At 49.9% G+C, this 21326-nt stretch overlaps 1 protein-coding gene across 2 annotated transcripts in view; it reads left to right on the top strand.

The window, feature by feature from the left end:
- MPRIP (myosin phosphatase Rho interacting protein) overlaps positions 1 to 21326 on the top strand; it is a 122976-nt gene that overhangs the window by 57782 nt on the left and 43868 nt on the right. The window contains exons 4-7 of one of the 2 annotated variants that reach the window (XM_056866326.1): positions 5380 to 5531; positions 10608 to 10692; positions 16542 to 16752; positions 19655 to 20177. In XM_056866326.1, the coding sequence (XP_056722304.1) occupies positions 5380 to 5531; positions 10608 to 10692; positions 16542 to 16752; positions 19655 to 20177 (971 nt within the window). The remainder of the gene's footprint in view (positions 1 to 5379; positions 5532 to 10607; positions 10693 to 16541; positions 16753 to 19654; positions 20178 to 21326) is intronic. The other variant, XM_056866325.1, reaches the window with a different exon arrangement.

The raw sequence follows: 21326 nt of genomic DNA on the forward strand, positions 1-21326 counted from the left end.
TGATGTTCACTTATATTGATTGTTGAATACTCTGTCTAATCAGTATAGAAAAATAATTTAAAAAATTATAAAAAAAGAAAGAAAAACTAAACATTGGAAGATTCCAAGCCCAGGGTTATCCTCTGATGGAGGAAATGGTTGTTTTTTTCAGTGTGTGCTCCTTGCAGACACACAGGCAATATTTTCTGGAGTCTTCCGAAGCATTTCCCTTTTCAGTTAGGCGGAAGAAAGGCAAGGTTGACGAATTGCTTTGGGGTAGGAGGAAGCGGGCGCCCATGGGCCCCCTGGTAGGGATCACTACACCACACTGTACTCAAACAGCCTTTGCGTGTGTTCAGAATAACTCCTGCAAGTTAACTCTGAAATCCTGAAACCCTGTGACATGACATCGTGGCTGGCTGGGCTGAAGGCTACCCAGTGAATTTATGGCTGGGGTGAGATTTGAACTCGGGACTCTTTGGGCTATTACAGTGATCATGCCACTCCGCTGTGTTTTATTCATTTTTTTATTTGGTCCTTTGCTTTGAGTGTGGAGAAGGAGAGGCAGAGCTACGTATGTTTCAGATTTTTATTTTTCAGTTCTGAAAGTTTGCCTCCCTTTTTCGCTGTAGCTTTTTGGGTGGTTGTCCCAAATTCAATGTTTTTTGGCCCCTTTGGCTCATTCTCTTTGCTTTTGCAACAGCGGGGGCCGGCACACCCCAAGCCCCCCTCCTTTCTCGATACCAAAGGCAGTAGGGTTGAGTGCGCAGAACAACTCTGGTCGTCTCGCTTGGCTCAATCCTTTGCCTCGGTTCAGGAGACGCCAAGATGGCACCTTGCCTCTTTGCATCCCCCGCTTTCCTCTCCTTTGCCATCCGGGCAGATGAGCGGTTGGCAGAGGCCCGCTGTTTTGGAACCCTGCCTGGCGAACACAAGGCGTGCAGAAACTAATTGGGGGGCGTTAACCCACTTCCCATGGGAAATGGGCCCACGTGCCATTTGGAGCGAGCGCTAATTGGCCCGTTGGGCAGTTCCCCCCGCCAAGGGCAGCTTTAGGATTGGGGGTGAGCGTGTGCAAAAAGATCTGCGGGCAGACAAGGGTCAGGCCTTTGCCTTTTTTTGCTGGAGCAAAGGCTCTTGACATGAGTCAGGCCAGGGTCTGGCCACACGTCAAGTCCTTGGTTCTCATGCCTACGAACGGCTGTGTCCAGTTCCGCTCATCCTGTTTTCTGCAGCTGTCTGTCTTCCTGGGAACCGCTTATCTCGGGGTTGCCTTGCAATGTTTCCCTTTTCAGTCCGTAGTGTCTTAAGCATGTACCCTGCCTGTGTTCCCCATTCCTAGCCTCACCTGCCTGTATGCAGTCAGTCCTTTAATCTGTCTTTTTGCTCCTAATAAAGTATTACTGCTTCAGTGCTACCTGCCTGGATGAGTTTGCTTATGGGATGCTAGGGACAGACGCCTGATACTGACAACAAGCCCACAAGTTGCTAGTCCACAAGAATATGGTCTAGCCTCCCTGGCCCTTTCACTATTAGGTGTTGGCGGCTCCTCATTTGCCTCAAAGGCAGAGAGGACTAGGAGCTCGAATTGCAAACGTTTCATTTCCTGGTCACCTGGAGGCGACGCATATTCGCCATAGGTGAACAGATGAGCAACTCTTTATTTCCAAGCCTGGGTGAATACCGAAAAGGGGAGGGCATCAAATTCGCTATACTGCCCCCTCATGTGATGGTTTTGCCTTTTGAGAAATAATTTAGTGCCTGGTTAGAATGCTCAGACCCATGCAGGGTGTTCTTCACAACAGCCCTGCAAGGCAGGTTGGCTGCTTAATTGCTCTGGGCTGCAGGTGGTATTTCTGTCCTCCAGCTATGGTGGAATCTCACGGTGGAGGGAAGGCTTGAACTGGGCACACTCCGCTTCTGTCCCCCGACGCACACACCCCTGGGCCTCAAAGCGGTGCTAGATAAGCAGCATCTCTGCCGGCGTTCTGTGCCTTCACAAAGTTATTTTGCATCCTTTCCAAGCTTGGAAAGTTTTACGATGATTTATCGAAATGGAAAGTACAGCGCGGCTTGCCTTGTGCGGTGGTGGGTGAGGAGGCTCGCTTCCAGAAGAAAAAGAGGTGCGTACGGACCAAAAAGTTTTAAGAGTGTTTCTCTTCTCCCCCCCCCCCTTTGTTTTTGCCTTGGCAAGACCAGGCAGACAGACGGTTGGGGGGCATTTAAGTGTGTTAATGCAGACTGGCTGGGCCCAAGGGAAATTCTGATGAAGCATCTTCTTGGCCGGGTTCCCTCCCGCAACACTCCTTAGTGCCGGGATCTCTGGAGGTGCTCCAGAATGATGTAAACACAGCCCGATGGGCAACGGTTTACAGCTGGCATTTAGGGGGGAAAACAGACGATAATCCAATTTTTCCTCTTAGAAACCGTACCCCTGCGTTTCGCCGAGAGTCAGCTGGCTTGTTTTTCTGCACTAAAATCCGAAGGACCTCTTCCTTCCGAACCTGAAAAGGTTTACTTCCGAGAGTGCAAGAAATAAGAACTAGGAGCCCCCCCTCCCGTGTCTCTGCATGAGTCAGTGTTCTGTGCACGCCTCCTGATTGAAAAGAGGGGAGTTCACAGCAGCAGCTCCCCCTGAGGTGCAGCAGGACGCCTTCTGGATAGTTAAGTTGCGTCTCTGTTGTGGGAATTAATTGAATGATCTGGTCAGACTCCGTGCAGAGCCGAGGCAGGATGTGACTCACGCAGAGGTGCACCGTTCTGTTTTGGTGGGGTAGTCAATGGAGCGATGTTGCTCACTGAATGCTAGCAGTTCCCTCAAGGCGCTCTCAGTTTCTAAGTTATTAATGCCCCGGTCATGGGAGCAGACGTTGGGTTGCTAGGTAGCGAATGGTGCTCTCTGCACATGTTCAGAAGCAGTTACTCGTCCCACCCCGACTTCTGGAACGTTAGTAGGATAGCAGCAGCTGTCCGGTTACCAAAGCTCAACACAACTGCCTTAAGGGAGTCAGTTTTTATTGGTAGCATCCGCCTACAGGGTGAAAAATTAGAATTTCTAAAACAAAAAACTAGATTGTTTCTATTGTGTTCCAAAATAATCTGAGAAATTTGGGGTAAATTTTCTGTTTTTTTGACGGAAGCAGCCTGAAATACATATCGGGAGGGAGAGGTTTGGGGAGAAGCGTACGCCGCATGTATGTTTTTAAAAACGTGCGAGGGTAATTTGTAGAAATACAACGACCGTGCCTGTTTAGTCGGTGACATCTGCTCTGAAGACTGGGATTTCACCTTCGTGACCGTCGTTCGTTCCTGCATTGAATAATCAACATTCTTTCAGTGGCGTGCCTCGATTTCCCCATTATTATGCTTTCCCAAGGCCTGGCAGGGTGAACGGCTGATTATTTGCAACCGTCCACGCGAATACCGGTATTCCTGCCTCGCCACGGAATCCATTTATTTGCCCCGTTTTGTACCCACCTTTCTTCCCCACGGCTTATGTCTTTTCCCCTCTCCGTTTTATCCTCACAACAGCCCTGTGAAGTAGGTAAGGCTGAGAGTGTGCGACTGGCCCAAGGTCACCCAGCGAGCTTCCGTGGCACGAGTGGGGATTGGAACCCGGGTCTCCCAGATCCTAGGCCAGGGGTCTGCAAACTGCGGCTCCCGAGCCACATGCGGCTCTGTGGCCCGTTGAGTGCGGCTCTCCGAACTTGGTCTCTCCGAAATGGCAGGGACTTACAATTTAATTTTTATCAATAAATAAGATCACTATTAAGTATGATATCAAGTTTTATTCAGTGTACCTATAGTTTAATTAAGACTTAAAACTTTAATTAAAGTTTATTAAGTTAATAAACAGTGTACCTACCTATATAGTTTAAGTTTAATCAATTTGGCTCTCAAAAGAAATCTCAATCGTTGTACTGTTGATATTTGGCTCTTTTGACTAATGAGTTTGCCCGACCCCTGTCCTAGGCTACTGCTCTAACCACTGCACCACGCTGCTTCTCTTTGGCCACGTTCAAAGAAATGCATCCCTGGGCAGGTTTTGCCTCCGTGACCTGTAGGTTGGGTTTCGTGGTGCTACCAACCGGTTTCCGAGCAGCTCGTTAGCTCCGCCCTTTCCCCTCCAGGCGCCACCCCTTGCTCAAAGGCTCCGCCTTCCGTGCATGGATGGATCCCCTCCCTTGTGCCACATAGCCACATCTCCCAAACCCGCATGCCCACATTAAAAAAAACCTGGTCGGGGCTTAGGCCTTGGTGGCAATCGGGCATTTTCGTGCGCCATGATTATACCCCTTACCCTGAGAAAGCTGAGCGGTTGCACGCACCGCTCAGCAAATAGTTAAATAGTTTGGGCTTTTTTCGGAGAGGGGGGTGAATTAATTTGCTGCGTGGGCAGCATTTTCTCCCTCGGTGCTTCCAGCAGCAGTTCCTTGCGTTGGAGGAGGCCGTGCGCTAATTCGATGCGAGGGAAGGTTTTTTTTTCCTGGCCGGATCCGGTCCCTTCTGGCTTCTGTAAATGCCTCTTCTGCAGTTTGGTGTGCATATTGTCTTTTCCCGGATCTCCTTTTGCCTGTAGAGCCTGTCCGGATTCTGTATCTAATGCAGTATCTAGTGTCCTGTTTGTGTCCTGGTTTCCCTCCCCCCCGCCCAATTGGAAAGAGGTTTGAGTCTGGGGTGGGGTGGGGAAGCACATTTAATACAAATGTGGTTGTCCACACTAAACACATACACAAAGATACACGTCTGTGTACCAAGTTAGTCAGTTCTGGGACAAGAAAAGTGGAATTCTGTTATCCCACATCTTTTAGACATCCATGGCTATTAGTCCAAATGGACACTAGTCATGATGCATACCTCTTCTCTCCAGGATCAGAGGAGCATGTCTATCATATTCTGCACTTTGGAACACATGCAGGATAAATGCTGCTGCAGTTGTCTTGTTAGTGGGCTTCCTGGAGGCGTCTGGTTGGCCACTGTGTGAACAGACTTGGACATGATGGTCCTTGGTCTCATCCATGGCCTTTCTTTCGTTAAGAAGGCAAGAAGAGAGGTATAATATAAATACCAACTAGAAGTTGTGTGTGAATTTTAATCTGCAACGTGTATGCCGATTACAGAATTGATCCTCCTGGTGCAGAATTACGGGTTATTTTGGTGTGCACGACTCCTGACTTTGGAGACAAAGTTTAGCATCCCGAAACAGATTTGTTCAGCTGATTAATCCCTGATAAGGAAGGTTCCCCTCACCCCCAGTGGGTGAGTGGGCTTTACAGATTGCTCAAAGAGGCCTCTGCCTTTCTAGAGGTCCGCCCTCTTGCCCATTAGGGAACCCTGCAGGGAAATGTACGTGTTTGTCTCCCACATCTCAAGCCTTTTATTTCCCCCTCTTTCTTCCAGCCTACCACCCTGCCCCAGGGTACTATCAACATGAACCAGTGCATGGACGTCGTGGACGGAGAGAGCCGAACGGGACAGAAGTTCTCCCTCTGCATCCTGACCCCGGAGAAAGAGCACTTCATCCGGGCTGAGAACAAGGAGATCATCAGCGGGTGAGCAGGGATGGGTTTGGAGAATGGGGGGGCTGGATCCAGCGGGGCAGGAAAGCCGCAGTGGCCACCCTCAAGTTGCACACCACCAGAGGAAGCTGTTCGGCATTTCCCTTTCTGGGATCCAAGGTAGACAGTTTTAAAAGAGGGTTCGGCAGATTTCGTGGAGGAGAGGTCTCTCGGTGGCTACCAGCCACTGAAGGGAACCTCCACATTCAGAGGCAGTCAACCTCCGAATATCAGTGCCGGGAAGGGGCCTCTATGTCCTATTGTCAGCCCTCCAAAGAAACTGGTTGGCCAGTGTGTGAGACGGGTTGCTGGACTAGATGGACCACTGGCTTTTTCTACCTCTGGATCAGTTGGTAGAGCAGAACTATCCGCCTGGTGGATGCTGATCTTCCAAACTCTTCCGCTTTCCGCTGCCAACTTTTCCACGCCCTCCGGTTCTGCCTACAAGCCCGTTTTTGCCCCTTTTGTTGTTCCTGGGCTTAGCAGAATGAGGCTGCAGAAAAGGAAAACGGTTTTGGCCAGGGTCTCTCTCCTCCTCCTCCCCACCCTATTCTCAGTTCCTCTTCTTCTCTGATCATCTTTTCTTTGTGGGCTCCAACCGAGTCACTGCCTGCCAAATTTGGGAACTCCTCCTGGTTAGAAAGTTGACCTCCAGCAGGCACTCGTTCAGAGATTCAGCAGAAAGCCTCCTCTGAGGGACCATCAATTCTGCATAGGGAGGGATGGAATGATTCAGTGGCCCCTTGTGCCGAGATGAAAGCCACAGTAGCCGCTCGTGGTGGAAGGAGAATAACAGTAAACAAGACCAGCAGAGTAAATCATGCAGAGATGCGACATCCACCCTCGATTGGAAATAGGTGCTCTGGGCTTATGAAATCCTTGCTACTTTCTTGTAGCTCGCTGGTTGGGAGTTGCTGCCCTGGAGATAGCTGATTTTGTGCACTCTCGTTTTCTCCCCACAACCAGAAAGCAGCTTCCGCTCTCGGAATTCCAGTCGTGTCAATGTTTAGATTTATTTCTATAAATAGGTGGTCTTTTTCACTATATCCTCCGTTGCGTCTGCGTATCTTTCCAGCAAACGACTCTGCGAGGTTGGCTGGGCTTCAGCAGCCTTTAAAATGCATTCCGCTTCAAAACTTCATCCCGAGCTCTTCCTGATCTTTGACTCCGATCCTGTAGAACGGGCTCTCGGCAGCGAGTTCGGGGTTTTTGTCTACTGCTGAGGTCTCGCGAAGCGGAGTTCTTCCGTTGTCTGTAAAACAGAACCTCTATAATGAAACAACTTCACAGCATATTTTAAAAACTAAAAGAAGCAATGAGGTATCAAAGATGGAAAAAACCAGGATCAAATTTCCCCTACAGGGGGTATACCCTATAACACCAGGGTACAGGGCACACAGAGGGGGTGCCGTTTGTACATTTCTTAGGGGGGTTGTGGACGACCCTGAATTTTCCTGTGCTATTTTGGAATCATTTGTGTGGTGTGGTGAACTGGTTAGAGTGTCGGACTAGGATCTAGGAGACCTGGGTTTGAATCACCACTCTGCCTGTATGCTTTCTGGCTGACCTTCAACTAGTCACTTTCTTTTTCTCCGCCTCACCTACCTCACAGGGCTGTTGTTGCGAGGATAAAAACGGACAAGGGGAGAACAGCATTGTAAGCCACTATGGGTCTCTGACTGAGAGAGAAGCAGGGCACCAATAAATGTTTCGACCCGAGCGCACGTGAACTGCAGAGGGCTAGCAGCATTTGCGGTTGTAGACGCCACACTGACGACAGACCAGAGATTCTGGTGACTGATTCTGGCTTTACCTGCCGCAGAGAAGTGTCTTTCACCTTCCCCTAGTTGCTACTTCTTTGATTCTTTAATCTGAAATATTTCGGAGCCAATCTGGCAACCAAAAGGGAGAGTGCAGCCAAGAAATCAGAAGGAGATTGAGACTGGGAAGGGCAGCCATGGAGGAGCTAGAAAAAATTCGGAAGTGTAAGGATGTGTCACTAGCAACCAAGATCAAGTTAATTTGTGCCATCGTATTCCCTATTACTATGTATGGGTGTGAAAGCTGGACCTTGAAGAAAGCTGATAGGAAGAAAGTAGATTCCTTTGAAATGTGGTGTTGGAGGAAAGTGTTACAGATATCTTGGACTTCCAAAAAAACAAACAAATCAGTCGGTTATAGATCAAATCAAGCCTGAACTGACCCTAGAAGCTAAAATGACTCAACTGAGGCTGTCGTATTTTGGTCACGTTATGAGAATACAAGAGTCACTGAAAAAGACCATCATGCTAGGAAAAGTTGAGGGCAGCAGGAAAAGAGGATGACCCAACAAGAGATGGATTGACTCAATAAAGGAAGCCACGGTCCTCAGTTTGCAAGATCTCAGCAAGGCTGTCAAAGTTAGAACGTTTTGGAGGACATTGATTCATAGGGTCGCCAGGAGTCGGAAGCGACTTGACGGCACTTAACACAACACACACAACTTGGCAAGGCATGAATCTGAGCGGAAAGGAAAGGGAGAGTCAGGCTGAGCTGTGGAGTTGGACCGGACCCGCACGGCGGGATCCGCCCATCCCTTCGCTGTCTCGCCCAACTTGGGCTCGTTCGGCAGGAATTTCTTGCTTCTCTTCACCCATGTCTTTGTTGTCACCCCGAGCCACAGGCCTCTCCACGCCACCCTTCCTGGGGAAAAAAGCATTTTGTTCCTGTTGCATAATTTTGCCATTTGGTGCCTGCAGGAAAATCATAAATATTCAACTCGGCATTTCAACAGTAGCAAAACCCGCATTATTGTGGGGGAGGGGGCATCTGACTCGGTTGCAAGCGGAGCAGGTGGGGAGAAATTGGCTAGTTTATGTGATTCCTTGGCTAGAGCTTGTGGCTGTGAGAAATCGCCCCTGTGATGGTGACAGCGCAGCAAATTGTCTCGCGTGCATTTTATGCGAGGCAGATTGGTTGGGTGGGGTTCGTGCCGGCATGCTTCAGAACGGGGCACCCTTGCTGGTCCTCAGAGATTCTTTCATCCCTGTTGCTTTCTCATTCGCGGAGAGCCAATTTTGTGGGGCTGCAGACTGCAGGAGCAGAAAAGTTTAAAACTTCGCCGCGAGCGAGCTGCCGTGTTCTGAAATTCAGCCCCTCGCCTGTCATTCAGGGACAGGATTCCATCGGGGATTGCTGTATGGATTTCTGAGACATCCGGTCAAGATTTTTTTCAAGAAGAGTACTGCTGTTGTAATGATGGTTTATCACTGTGCATTAGTTCTCCAAAGCAATGTACCGTGGATTGCTCCGGTGTACCAGTCGTAATGTCCAACCCAGGGCTTCTCCTGGCCAGCATCCTCCTCTTTCTGTATCTTTATTTTATTGAATTTTTACCCCTCTATCCCGACTGAGGCCAGGCTCAGAGCTTTTTACTCTTCCCTCACCCCCCTTAAAAACTGGACATATTCAGGCATTGTTAAATTAGGATTGATGCTCCTCACACAAGTGACCATAGGTCAGAATAATGAAACCGGCGTCTAAGCACCTTAAAGAAAACTGAAATTTATTCCACCAGTTTTCATGAGTCAGTGCAGCGGTCATCAGATACACATGAAGCTGCCTTCTGCTGAATCAGACCCTCGGTCCATCAAAGTCAGTATTGTCTACTCAGACCGGCAGCGGCTCTCCAGGGTCTCAGGCAGGGGTCTTTCCCATCACTTGCTTGCCCGGTCCCTTTAACTGGAGATGCCGGGGATTGAACCTGGGACCTTCTGCATGCCAGGCAGATGCTCTACCGCTGAGTTACAATCCCTCCCCAAGATGCCCAAGACAGGATGTGACTCCCCAGTGAAGTTCGGTATAGGTTCTTCCAAGCGCTTTGGTTGTATTGAGGCTCAGCCAGATTTTCAGGCACGATTTCAGAATCCTTCATGCGGCGTGGTATGGTGGTTAGAATACGAGACTAGGCTCTGGGAGACCCCTGTTCAAATTCCTGTTCTGCCATGGAAACTCATTGGGTGACCTTGGGCCAGTCCCTCTTTCTCAGCTTAGCCTACCTCGCAGGGTTGTTGTGAGGATAAAATGGAGAGGAGAACATTGTGAGCCACCCCACCCCAAATTGGGGAGAAAGGTGGGTATGAATGAAGGAAATAAATAAAGTGCCTGGGGTTTGGATGTGTGTATGTTAACCTGGAGAGCCAGCATGGTGTAGTGGTTAAGGAGTCGGACCACAAAATGTGGATCTTTTTCTCCATAGTTGGGTTTGAGCAGGCAGGCAGGTCAAATATATGTGGACTAGTAACTTGACTGGACTTAATTGTTGGGGAGTCCTACTGTCAGGCCACACCTGGGGTTGGATCCAACCAGATATTCCGCTGGTGGTGAAGGGAGAGAGTCAACTTTGACTACCCAAAAAGCTATGCTGGGGATCGCAAGACCAGCATGGACGAAAGTCATGTAGACTAGAGGCTTTAGCCGGCGTGGTGGTTAAAATATCAGAAAAGGGTCTAGGAAATCCCGGTTTGAATCCCCATTCTGCCACGCAAGCTTGCTGCGTGGCCTTGGGCCAACACCCTCTCAGCCTAGTCTACCTCGCAGGGTTGTCGTGAGGATACAGAAAAGAGGAGGACGAGGTAAGCTGCTTTGGGTCCCCTTTGGGGAGAAAGGAGAGATAGAAATCAAGTAAATAAATAATAAAAGTTGTGGAGGGAGGGGTGGCTGAGGTTGAGTGGGAAAGCGGGCAAGATCCAACCCTCAGCCAGTAGAAATCAGCTGCAGATATATCTGGCTTCCTTATACCGAGTTGGGCCATTGTTCCATGAGACACCGCAGCGACACAGTGGTATGCGTCCCAACAAAGGCCCTCTTTGCCCGGGTGTTGATGCTTCTAAGGTTGCCACCCTGCCCTGGGGTCTCTTAACAGTGTGAACGCCCAGTCCCGAACCGGTAACGGCCTCCTGAGTATCTGCAGTGCTCCCTTGAGAAGAGACTTTTAAGACCCACCGTTGCCTCTTTCGTCTCACTGGTGCCTTTTCCCCGTTGCGTCTCCCAACGCTCTTCTAACCTGCCGCTTTCCTGTCTCGCCCACAGGTGGCTGGAGATGTTGGTTGTCTATCCGAGGACGAACAAGCAGAATCAGAAGAAGAAGAGGAAAGTCGAGCCCCCGACCCCCCAGGTAAATGTGGGGAATGGTCCCCGGTCCTGAAGAGCCCAAGAAGGCATCGTCCTCCCCCCCAGAAGTCTTACCTCTAAAACAAGCAAGAAGTCACTATGAACGAGGCACACGTAGTAAATTGCAACACGTAATTAACCCCTGGGACTCACCGCCACAGGGTGTTGCAATGGCTGCTAGCTCAGATGGCTTTAAAGGGGGGGATTAGACAAATTCAAGGAGGACCGATCCACCAGTGGCTATTTGCCATGATAGTCAAATGGAACCTCCATGTTCAGAGGTAGTGTGCCTCTAAATATCAGTTGCCTGGGAAACAACAAAGGGGAGACTGAGGCCTCTGTGTTTTCCCGTGGGCTTTCTACGGAATCTAGTTGGCCACTGTGAGAAACTCGATCCCAGGCCTGTGGTCTGATCCGGGGTGGGGGCGGGGGTCTTTATATACCAGCTTGCGTTCATAAGGACTAGAACTGCGCTTGTTGGTGGTAATAATTTTTTTAAGCATGCATATTCTGTGCCTTCTCTGTGGAATAGTGGGATATTCCGCCTTCTCTGCGGAATAGTGGGATCTATTCCCGTGCATAAAGAAATTCTCCATATCGGGGTCTGTATGGAGTACATTCTTGGATACGTGCGCATAGCGTCACAAACGTGTAGCTTCGTGTGTGCCCAGTTCTGTCCAGTTGCTGGCGGAGGGTTTACAGTGCCTTTTCCTCCCATCCCACGCAATTGCAAATGGGAGATGGGAGAACAAGGGAAAGATTCTCGGCTGTTGACAGGCCTCCCGAGCGGAATAAAATTACCCAGCGCTCTGGTTCCCCCCCCCCCTTCCCGCACTAGATGGTCCCCCGAGATTTAAAAAACTCTCAAAGCAAGAGAGTCGGGTTCAGCCGAGTCGGGTTCATAGATCTTTCAGGGGCCACTACACTACTGTGTTCTCCGGGGATCCAGCGACAATGATTTCACCCTCTTTTGACTATAAATGGTAAAAAAAAAGGGAGCGAGAGAGAGAGAGGGAATTAGTACAAGCCTGTGACTCGTTTTTTCCAGCCGGAATCTCCCACGTGGAAGGCGTGGGGGAGCGTCCCGCAGGGGTCAGAATCCGACCTCTGCCGCTCTTGGGAATAGGTTTCTCTTTGTCCAGGGCTGGGCTTCTGTTTTTTGTTAGGTTGGTTTTATCTTTTCCTTGTGAGATGGGCTGGCCGGTTGTGGGAAGGGGGCCGCAAGAAGTTGGGGGAGGCGGGTGACGGTCACTGGCCCCCTCTCGGTTTGATCTCAAACTTGGGAGCTGGGGGGGGGGGCAGCTTATCCCTCTCCCCCCACATCAGTGCTAAAGCAATGCAGCTGCCACATTTTGGTCTCTTTCTCTCTCCTTGGATGCCGGAACCTGCAAAGACGTAATTCTGTTCTCAAGGAATAGCCCAGAAGTGTTGAACTCATATGTCACGAGGGCCGGATATGACATAAATGTCACGTGGCCGGATCGGGCCATGCCTCGCTAGCCCAGATCAAGAGTTGGGGGGTGGCTAGCTCGCGGGTCAGATAAGAGCTCTCAAGGGGCTGGATCCGGCCCACGGCAATTTTTTTAGGAGGTGGCTGTGCCTTGGGAATTGGGACACTCATTGGGTGCTTAAGAGTTTGCTGGGGAGAGTCTGCATTCAGTCCGTTCTGCGATGCAACTTTCGAGCTGGGAAGATTCGTCGCAAAGACCTGTTAAATTCTGCCGCTGTCTTGTTGCCAATTTAAGCCCGTTGGTGTAATGTCAGTCTTGCATCATTCCACTTCCTGCCAGCCGGGGGGTCAGGGGGAGCTATCAAAGGAAACACAGTTTGGAGAGCCCGTGTGGTGTTGTGGGACTAGCATCTGGAAGACCTGGGTTCAAATCCCCACTCTGCTATGGAAGTATGCTGGGTGATCTTAGGCCACACACATTCGCGCCGCCTTGTTGTGAGGAGAGCAAGCGTAAGCCGTTATGGGTTCCCATTGGGGAGAAAGGCAGTGTATAAGAGAAATAAATAAATCAATAAATTGGTGCATGCAGTGAAATGCCTGTGTATTATCAAATTCTGGAACAATAAGGACTAGAAACTTTCATCCAGTTTCAGATCTTATGCTTTTCCCAGAATATAGACCGTCCTGGCTATAGGCTAGTCTTGGCTCCTCTTCTTCGTTCCCCAGCCAGTCTATCCTTACCCAGATCTGTATGGTTGATGTGATGGGAGCCGTTCTCCTGTTCCTACTCTTGGTGTTTCCAGAACAGCAAAAGAAGATTTTTTTTAAATAGACCTCTCCTGCGTCCCGACCCTGTCCCCCCTGCTGCCCCAAATCCCCTAACGGGTAGCTCTGCTGAGGCCAAAGCACAGGAGAGCAACCGACGAGGAAATGTCGCACGGCACAAAACCAGCCCCCGAAAGCCGATTCTTTTTTGGGAAGCGGAGCAGAAGGGGAGGGGGAGAGAATGTTGGCTGAATAATATCATTTTTGGATTACGCTCCGTTGCTACAGCAACCCCTTGGAAATCATTCAGGGCCTGTTCTCCTGAGCACCAAATAAGGTAAGTAGGATTTTTTGGGGGAAAGATGCGAGTCTTGGAAAAGCTGCGGCTGGAAGCGGAGCTGGGCGAGCCACACTCTGTCTGGTTGCCGGTGGAACGAACGGGGCCCAACCTCCATGCACTTCGGATTTTCTTTGGGGACAGAGTCTGCTACCAAAAAATTGAGAAAACTTGGTCGGGGGAGGGAGAGATTGGTGCTGTCGCTTCTTCTATATTTTTCCCCCCCTTGCTTGGGTTCATTCCTCTTCTGTGACCACCCAGCATGCTTTGAGGGCCTCCATCAAAACGGCAACCTTCTCGATCGGTTTGTTCCTTCTGATGGGGAGACGTGTTGTCAGTCATTCAGCGGTTGAGTCCCTGTGTGAGGAACAGACATGGTGGTTACTTGTAACGAACAATGGTTGAAGTCATGGGTTCTAGTCTCCCATAGGGTTCAGTTACTGGAGTGTCCATTAGGACCTTCTCTAGTCTCCCATAGGGTTCAGTTACTGGCGTGTCCATTAGGACCTTCTCTAGTCTCCCATAGGGTTCAGTTACTGGAGTGTCCATTAGGACCTTCTAGACCAGGGGTGTCAAACTCATTTGTTACGAGGGCCGGATACGACATAAATGTCACTTGGTGGGGGCCGAGCCATGCCTCGCCAGCCCAGATTGAGAACGGAGGGGGTGGCAACCTTGGCTGGCTCCCTGGCCGGATAAGCTCTCTCAAGGGACAAGATCCAGCCTGCGGGCCTTATGGTTGACACCCCTGTTCTGGCCTTATGGTTGACACGCTAACCCTAACCCAACAAGATTTTGGGGGTATAACCTTTCGAGAGTCAAAGCTGCCTTTGTCAGAGAGAAAGAGTGTATGCTACTAGCTACTGCAGCCTTGGCGCATGTAACTTAGCTTTTGCCATCTGAGAGGTGGGGGGAATGAAGAAAACAAATTTCAAAACGGAAAGAAGGGTATGGTTTGGACAGAAAAACTCTCCTACAGTCAAACCCAGGAGCGACATGCTGGGATAACAAAGTTCAACTTTGTCGAACTGAACCGCCGTGGAAGAGTGCGGTGTGCATTATCACCGCACACGTTATAGCAAAGTTGATCGTGACCCAAACGAGGCGCGTGGAAACGATAAATGTACGCTTGGCAGCGTTTTGTGGACTCAGGAAGTGTCATTCTCGAATTCTGTGGACTGTCTTACGTTAAAAAGGAAATTATACGTGATGTGATATTAGAAGGAAAGCCTTGTCAACGAAAAAGCATTTCGCTCATTCCAAAAGGGAATAATTCGTAGGGATTTTTTCAAGGCTCCCCCGAATGTCCTTTTCCCCTCTGAATATTTTTGGGCCATAACATTTTCATCCTGCATCTCCTTTCTGCTGCATTGTACGGCTGGTGGAATTTGGGTTCCTGACGTTCCTGTGCTCTCTTGCGTTTTCGTTTACATCGAGTTTCTATACCTTCACGTTTCAAAGAAAAGCATTACCTTGTCCTGTCCGTCGTCTTTGCGGTACCGATGGATCAAGGTGAGAGGGGGGGGGGTCTCCTTGTCACCAAAGTAGGCCACGTGAGGTTCCTGAGAAGGTTGATTCTGTAGTCCTCTCCACGTGCAAATGTTCGGGAAAGGCAATCTCTTCGGGAAAGGCAACCGTACGCCTTTTTTTCCTTAAACTGGCCTTTGCTCTGCCTTTCTATATTTGACTTCACTCCCTTTGGGGGAAGATCATAAAAGTCCCTTCCCGCATTTCTGTTGTAAGCCCCACCCTTTTACCAAAAGGACGGCTTTCATTAGCCATTCCCCCCTGATGTGGGGCACCCTTTTGTGAAGTGAAGCTTAACAAAACTGAACTATAAATAAGACTTTGTACGTGTGCGAGGGGGATTATTTGCATGCACGCGTTAGAGATAGGGACCGTACAAGGGACTGTGCAAGGGACCGTACAGAAGAAGTAAAGAACGTGGTGCTGTGGTGTTTTGATGGAGACCCTTCAGGGGAACGGGTTTCCATGTGTTCTCTAATGTATTCATTACGTGAGGGTTTTCTGTCCCACCTTTCCAACGCAAACGGTTCTAGGCGCTTTGTTATAATTCAGCTAGTAAAAGAATGGAAAGTTATAGCCAGGGACAGCAGCTCAAATACTTTTCAGGGTGGGAGGGAGCTGTCAAAAACTGAAATAGAAATGGAGGCTGTAAAAATTGCAAGGCGAAAGCCAGCACAGACAAGCAGCTAAATCCAGAGGTTGTGAGAGAAGAAACTGTTTTTCTTCAAGAAGGAAGGAAGGACTGAAAGAAGGAAAGAGAGAGAGAAAGAGAGAGAGAGAGAGAGAGAGAGAGAGAGAGAGAGAGAGAGAGAGAGAGAGAGAGAAAGAAAGAAAGAAAGAAAGAAAGAAAGAAAGAAAGAAAGAAAGAAAGAGTGAGTGACTGGAAAGGGGAGGTGCCCTGCAGACTTCTGGGGTGTGTGTGCTATTCTCTGGATGTGGTGTAAGTTTGCCAACCTCCAGGTGAGGCCTGGAAATCTCCAGGACTTACCATTGATCTCCAGACTGTAGATATCAGTTCCCCTGGAGAAAATGGCTGCTTTGGAGGGAGGACTGGATGGTGTTATACCCTCCTGAGGTCCCTCCCCAAATCCTCAGGCTCCACCTCCGAGTCTCCAGGAATTTTCCAAACCAGAGTTGGCAACCCTATTGTGGTGTGACTCCAAAGAAAGCCCTGGGTCATCTGCGGTTGTACATCCCACTGGGTTGAATTGGGGATAATGTTCTGTTAAAAGCTTCCAGGAGGTTCACACAGAGAGAGGGTCTCCCACAGATGCCCGGTGGAGGGAGGGCATGCTAGGTAGAGCTAACCCAGCCCCAAGGTCCGAGAGAGAAGGCAGGGCTGTAAAATCGCTGTTATCAATGCTGTAAAAAAATGTCCTGAAACTGTCAGTGGCTGGAATTCCACACTGTGCTTGACGCAGGGCTGCCCCTGAAAATGGCAGGTTTGCGTCAAGCTGCCTCAGAGTTCAGGCACACTTTCCTATGCTGTGGTGTCTTCTTGCTGTCCTGTCATTTACTCGTTGAGGGAGGAAACATGCGATGCAATGATGGAAGGATATAGGTATGCATGTGGTACCATTACCAGATATAAAGCGGGAGGAGAATGAGATGCAGGCCTGCCATTTTCCGCAGCAGCAGCGTGTTTAATGTATCACATCCTTCCACCCTCAGAAAGCAAAATCGAGCCTGTGTCGCCTAAGTTGGCCCTGAATGGAAACCTCAGTCTGTAGACAGGGTGATCTTAACACTCTCGGTTCTTCTGCGCCCTCTCTAGGAACCCGGTCCAGCCAAGATGGCGGTGACCAGCAGCAACATCCCCAGTGCCGAGAAAATCCCGACCACCAAGTCAACCCTCTGGCAGGAAGAAATGAGGGGGAAAGACCAACCAGATGGAAATGGAGCCGTGGGCATGGCCGCAAGCCCCGTACAAGGCCCAGCTCCGTCTGCCTGTTCCCTGAAGGAGCCAACGCTGGATAGCAAAGAAGGTAGAAACCAACACTGTATAATAGTTGAATTTCATTTTGTTCTCCTTGGCACTTCCTTTATTTATTTATGATTTATTTTCAAGATGCGTATTTCTGCCTTTACAAGGACCACCGATGTGGCAAACCTTTAAAACCATTAAATCACCTACACACACACACACACACACACACACACACACACACACACCATTAAAACGGTTAAAAATAGAGTTAAAATACATATAAAACATAAAAGAATTGGTTAGGAAGGAGGGATCATTGAGGGAATGCCAAGCGGAACAAACCTTCACCTGCTGGTGAAAGACAACAACAGAAGGGGATGGAAGAATCCCTGGGGAGAGACTTGCAGATCTTTGGTGCCATGACCAAGAAGGCCCTGTCCCAAGTTGCCACCTGCCTAATCTCAGAATTGAAGCAGGCTCCTCCTTTGTGGTTGGTCTGGTTCATAAGTGAATTTACCTGCTCCATTCGTTCCTGTTTAGTTGGTAGGTTTTGTGTTGTTCAGAATTGATGCCGACTACTAGTACTATCTCGAGCTCCTTTTTAACTATATCCCCACTGTTTATGCTTTTTATGAAGTTGGGTTTTTGATGGTGTTGTGGTTCTTCACGCTTTGGGTTAGCAATGCCATTTGTGGATTGTTGTCAGTCGCCTAGAGAGCACGTTCCGTTAGGCAGAAATGTGCAATGCAAATATTCTTCTGTGAATTTTAAACAAAAAAGGAAAGTGCCAAGATGCAAGAGGTCGGTATTTGTGGTATTACCGCCAATTGGACATGCTAAATATGTACACCTTCTCTGATTTTGTATCGAAAAGGTCCTCAAAGAGGATCTTTATAGCTCAGGTTTCCACCATGATAACTGGGGGGGAAATTGAGGTGTAGGGTGAGCAGATGGGTGGCCAACTTGGGGGAGGGAAAGCAATGCACCCCCACAACCGTTGCTGTTGTACCACTGGAGTGCATTGGCCAGCATCTGCCGGTAAGATGACTTCACAGTGTCTCCCTTCTAATGTCTAGATTCGAGTCCTAGAGCACCTTAGAGACCAACAAGATTTTCAGGGTACCGGCTTTCGATAGTCCAAGTTCCCTTCCTCAGGTGGGAACTGACGAAGGGAACTTTGACACTCGAAAGCTCGTACCCTGAAAATTTTAACCAAAGCCCCACTGACGTTGGCAGCCTTAGTGTGGGGTCACTTGGCATGAGATTGTGCAGAAAGTGTTGTGGCAGAAGGCAGGCAGAGCCCGTTGGCGTGGTCAACAAGATGGTTGCAGGTGCCCCAAAACTTTCTGGATGGAAAATGTTGCATCCTTCCCCAGCTGATGAGTAGTTTCACGGAGCAGGCATTCCCCCCCCCCAGGAAAAACATTAGAGAGCCAGCGTGGTGTGGTGGTTAAGAGCGGTGGACTCTGATCTGAGAACCTTTGGGCTAGTCACTGTTCTCTCTGAACTCTCTCAGCCTCACCTACCTCACAAGGTGTCTGTTGTGGGGAGCGGAAGATGATTATAAGCTGATTTGATTCTTCCTTAAGTGATAGAGAATGTCAGCATATAAAAAACAACTCTTCTTCTTCTCCAACCGCCCCCATAAATTGGTCACCCACACCCCTGCACATACATACACACATCTTTATTGGCATATAGAAAGAAAAACGTACATTAGGATAGATCCGAGAACAAATAGATAAAATTGGATAAAACAGTCCCGAATCAGCCATTCAGGAACGCTACATACCATTCACGATATTTGATTGCTGACCGTAAAAACCTTGCAACTGGTTCAGTTATTTTTGGATTTTGTGTGGCCGTAAGGTAGGATGTCCTAATTTCATCAGAAAGCCATTCCCTGTTTACAAACAGTGGGTCAATGAACTGGGATCGGCCGCAAACATAAAAAGAGCAATTAAAAAGGACGTCAGCAAGAGATTCACCCACTGTTGAAGGTGGGGCAAGGGGAAAAAAAGAGGGGCATTTGGAAACTGTTGGGGTAGACTTGCCCCCCCCCCAAAGTAAACCCGACGTCCAAGATGATGGGGCTACCTCCCTTTGTTCCCCCCCCAGCTGAGTCCCAGATTTTAGCTCATTTCCCATGTCCCATTGAAGCACCTACGGGTGCTGTACTGTCTCGTCACCCCCTGCCCTCTGTCCAAATGTACCCCGCCCTATTTCTTTGACCGATAAAGTCACCCGTTTTCGTAATTCTGCGACTCTACAACAATCTACAATTTTGATGCCTACTGCTGAGGCCAAATGGATGGTCTTGCCTGGATCTCCACTCCTTTGCCTGGCTTTTCATCTCCTCTTGTTATCCTCCGATCATATTGTTCTTTGCGTAACAGGAAAAGACAGGTCTTCACTTCCTGTTCGACACTATGAGTTTCCCCCTTGGACGCGTAGCGGGGGAAGGATGAAAAATTTAGCCCTCGGCTCTTATCTGCCATACAGGGCTTACGAGTTCAAGGGCTTCTTTTCCTCTCCTTTATACCCCCCTCGGGGGTGGCCGCCGTTCTGGCGTCAACCGTATTTTGAATTAATCAAGCGGTGTTCTTTTGTCCTTGGTGCGCCTTTGGCGATAGTGTAAAGGGCACCAAATAAAAGGATGGAGCCATGCCAACGCTTTCTGGATGGAAAATGTTGCACCCTTCCCCATTTGATGAGTAGTTTCATGGGGCGGGCATTTTTCCCATCTAGGAAAAGCATTAGAGCATATAACTGGGGCGTGTTAATAGTCCTTGGGATGCCCAGCCTGCTGATATTTGCATAGCCCCCGCCCCTTCTTTTGCCGGCTCCTGCCTTCACAGGGGTGTTGTTAGAGCTGGCCGGGGTAACCCCATCTATGGTACCTCGAGCTACTTAGCAGGAGATGGGGGTCAGTAACCTCTTGGCTTTTGTTTTGCCTTCAGACGAGAGCACGATGAACGGCGATCGTGGAGACTGCGGGCGGAAGGCGCGCGTAGAGAGCGGCTATTTTTCCCTGGAGAAGACCAAACAGGATGCCAAGGTGGAGGAGCAGCAGCTGCTGACCCCGCCGTCCCCTCCCAGCCCTGGCACCCCGAACAACAGGTACAGTGACCCCACGTCGTCCTCCCCAGAGGAAAGCTGCCCCTTTCCTTCCCCAGGTACCCGGCAGCCCGGCAGCCGAATGGTTTACAGCTTCTCCCTCAACGCCCTGGACTCAGAAAGCGGCTACCCTGGCCCGCACAAGGACTGCGCCGGCCGAGACGGGGCCAGGGGCTCCGAGGGGCTGGCCCGGCCCTTTGCCTTCAAAGCCAGCCGGCAGTACGCCACCCTGGCCGACGTCCCCAGGGCCATCCGGATCAGTAACCGGGAAGCCTTCCAAGCGGAGCGGAAGCGGCTGGAGCGGAGGGCCCGGGCCCGCAGCCCCGGAAGGGAAGAAGTGGCTCGGCTCTTCGGCAGCGAAAGGAGGTAAGGGCCGGGCAGCCGTGAGTTCGAGTTTTGCCTCCGCCAAACGTTTCCATGGTGGGGAGGGTACCGCGTGTGCTCACGAGGTCTGAGCTTTTCTGCTTCTCGCCGGGCACGCGCATTAAGAGAGAACTCGAGAAGGGGGCACGATATTGGCTTAAGAAATTATGCAGCAGGCAGAGAGAGTTGGCCAAGAGAACTTTTTCTTCCTCTCCCCAAATACTAGAGCTCGAGGGCATCCAGTGAAGCCGATGGGCAAAAGATTCAGGACAGACAAAAGGAAACACCTGTTTACACGAGTGATTAAAATGTGCAATTCGCTGCCAAAGGATGTAGCGATGGCCACAGCCTTTAAAATGGGATTAGACAGATCCATGGAGGGAGAGTTCCATCAGTGGCTGTTAGCCATTCAGGGGCACTCAACCGCCGGGTATGAAAGCCAGGAGGCAACATCAGGGGAAGGCCTCGGTCTCTATGCCCTGCTTTTGGCCCTCCAGAGTAACTGGTTGGTCACTGTGTGAGTCAGGATGCTGGACTAGATGGACCACCGTTCTGATCCAGCAGGGCTCTTCTGATGTTCTTATGAAGGTCTGGGCCTCTACGCCCTGTTTGTTGGTCCTCCAGAGGAATTGGTTGGCCACTGTGCGAGACAGGATGCTGGACTAGATGGACCACTGGTTTGATCCAGCAGGGCTCTTCTGATGTTCTTACGAAGGCCTCGGCCTCCATGCCCCATTGCTGGCCCTCCAGAGGAACTGTTTGTCCACTGTTTGAGACGGGATGCTGGACTAGATGGACCACCGGTCTGATCCAGCAGGGCTCTTCTGATGTTCTTATGAAGGCCTCAGCCTCTATGCCCTGTTTGTTGGTCCTCCAGAGGAACGGGTTCACCACTGTGTGAGACAGGATGCTGGACCAGGCGGACTCTGAATGGTCTGATCCAGCAGGGCTCTTCTGATGTTCTCATCAGGGGAAGGCTTCGGCCTCTAGGCCCTGTTGTTGGCCCTCCGGAGTAACTGGTTGGTCAGCAAGGCTTTTCTGATGTTCTTATGGGTTTTGTGCATGCAGGTTTGCAGGACAGGCGGGAAGACCAAGAAAGAAGCACCTCACAGCTTTCCTTGCTAAGATGCCGTGAAAAACCATTGGTCGCCC

Source organism: Euleptes europaea, chromosome 21 (genome assembly GCF_029931775.1).
Source record: "Euleptes europaea isolate rEulEur1 chromosome 21, rEulEur1.hap1, whole genome shotgun sequence".
In the NCBI taxonomy this organism is placed as follows: Eukaryota; Metazoa; Chordata; class Lepidosauria; order Squamata; family Sphaerodactylidae; genus Euleptes; species Euleptes europaea.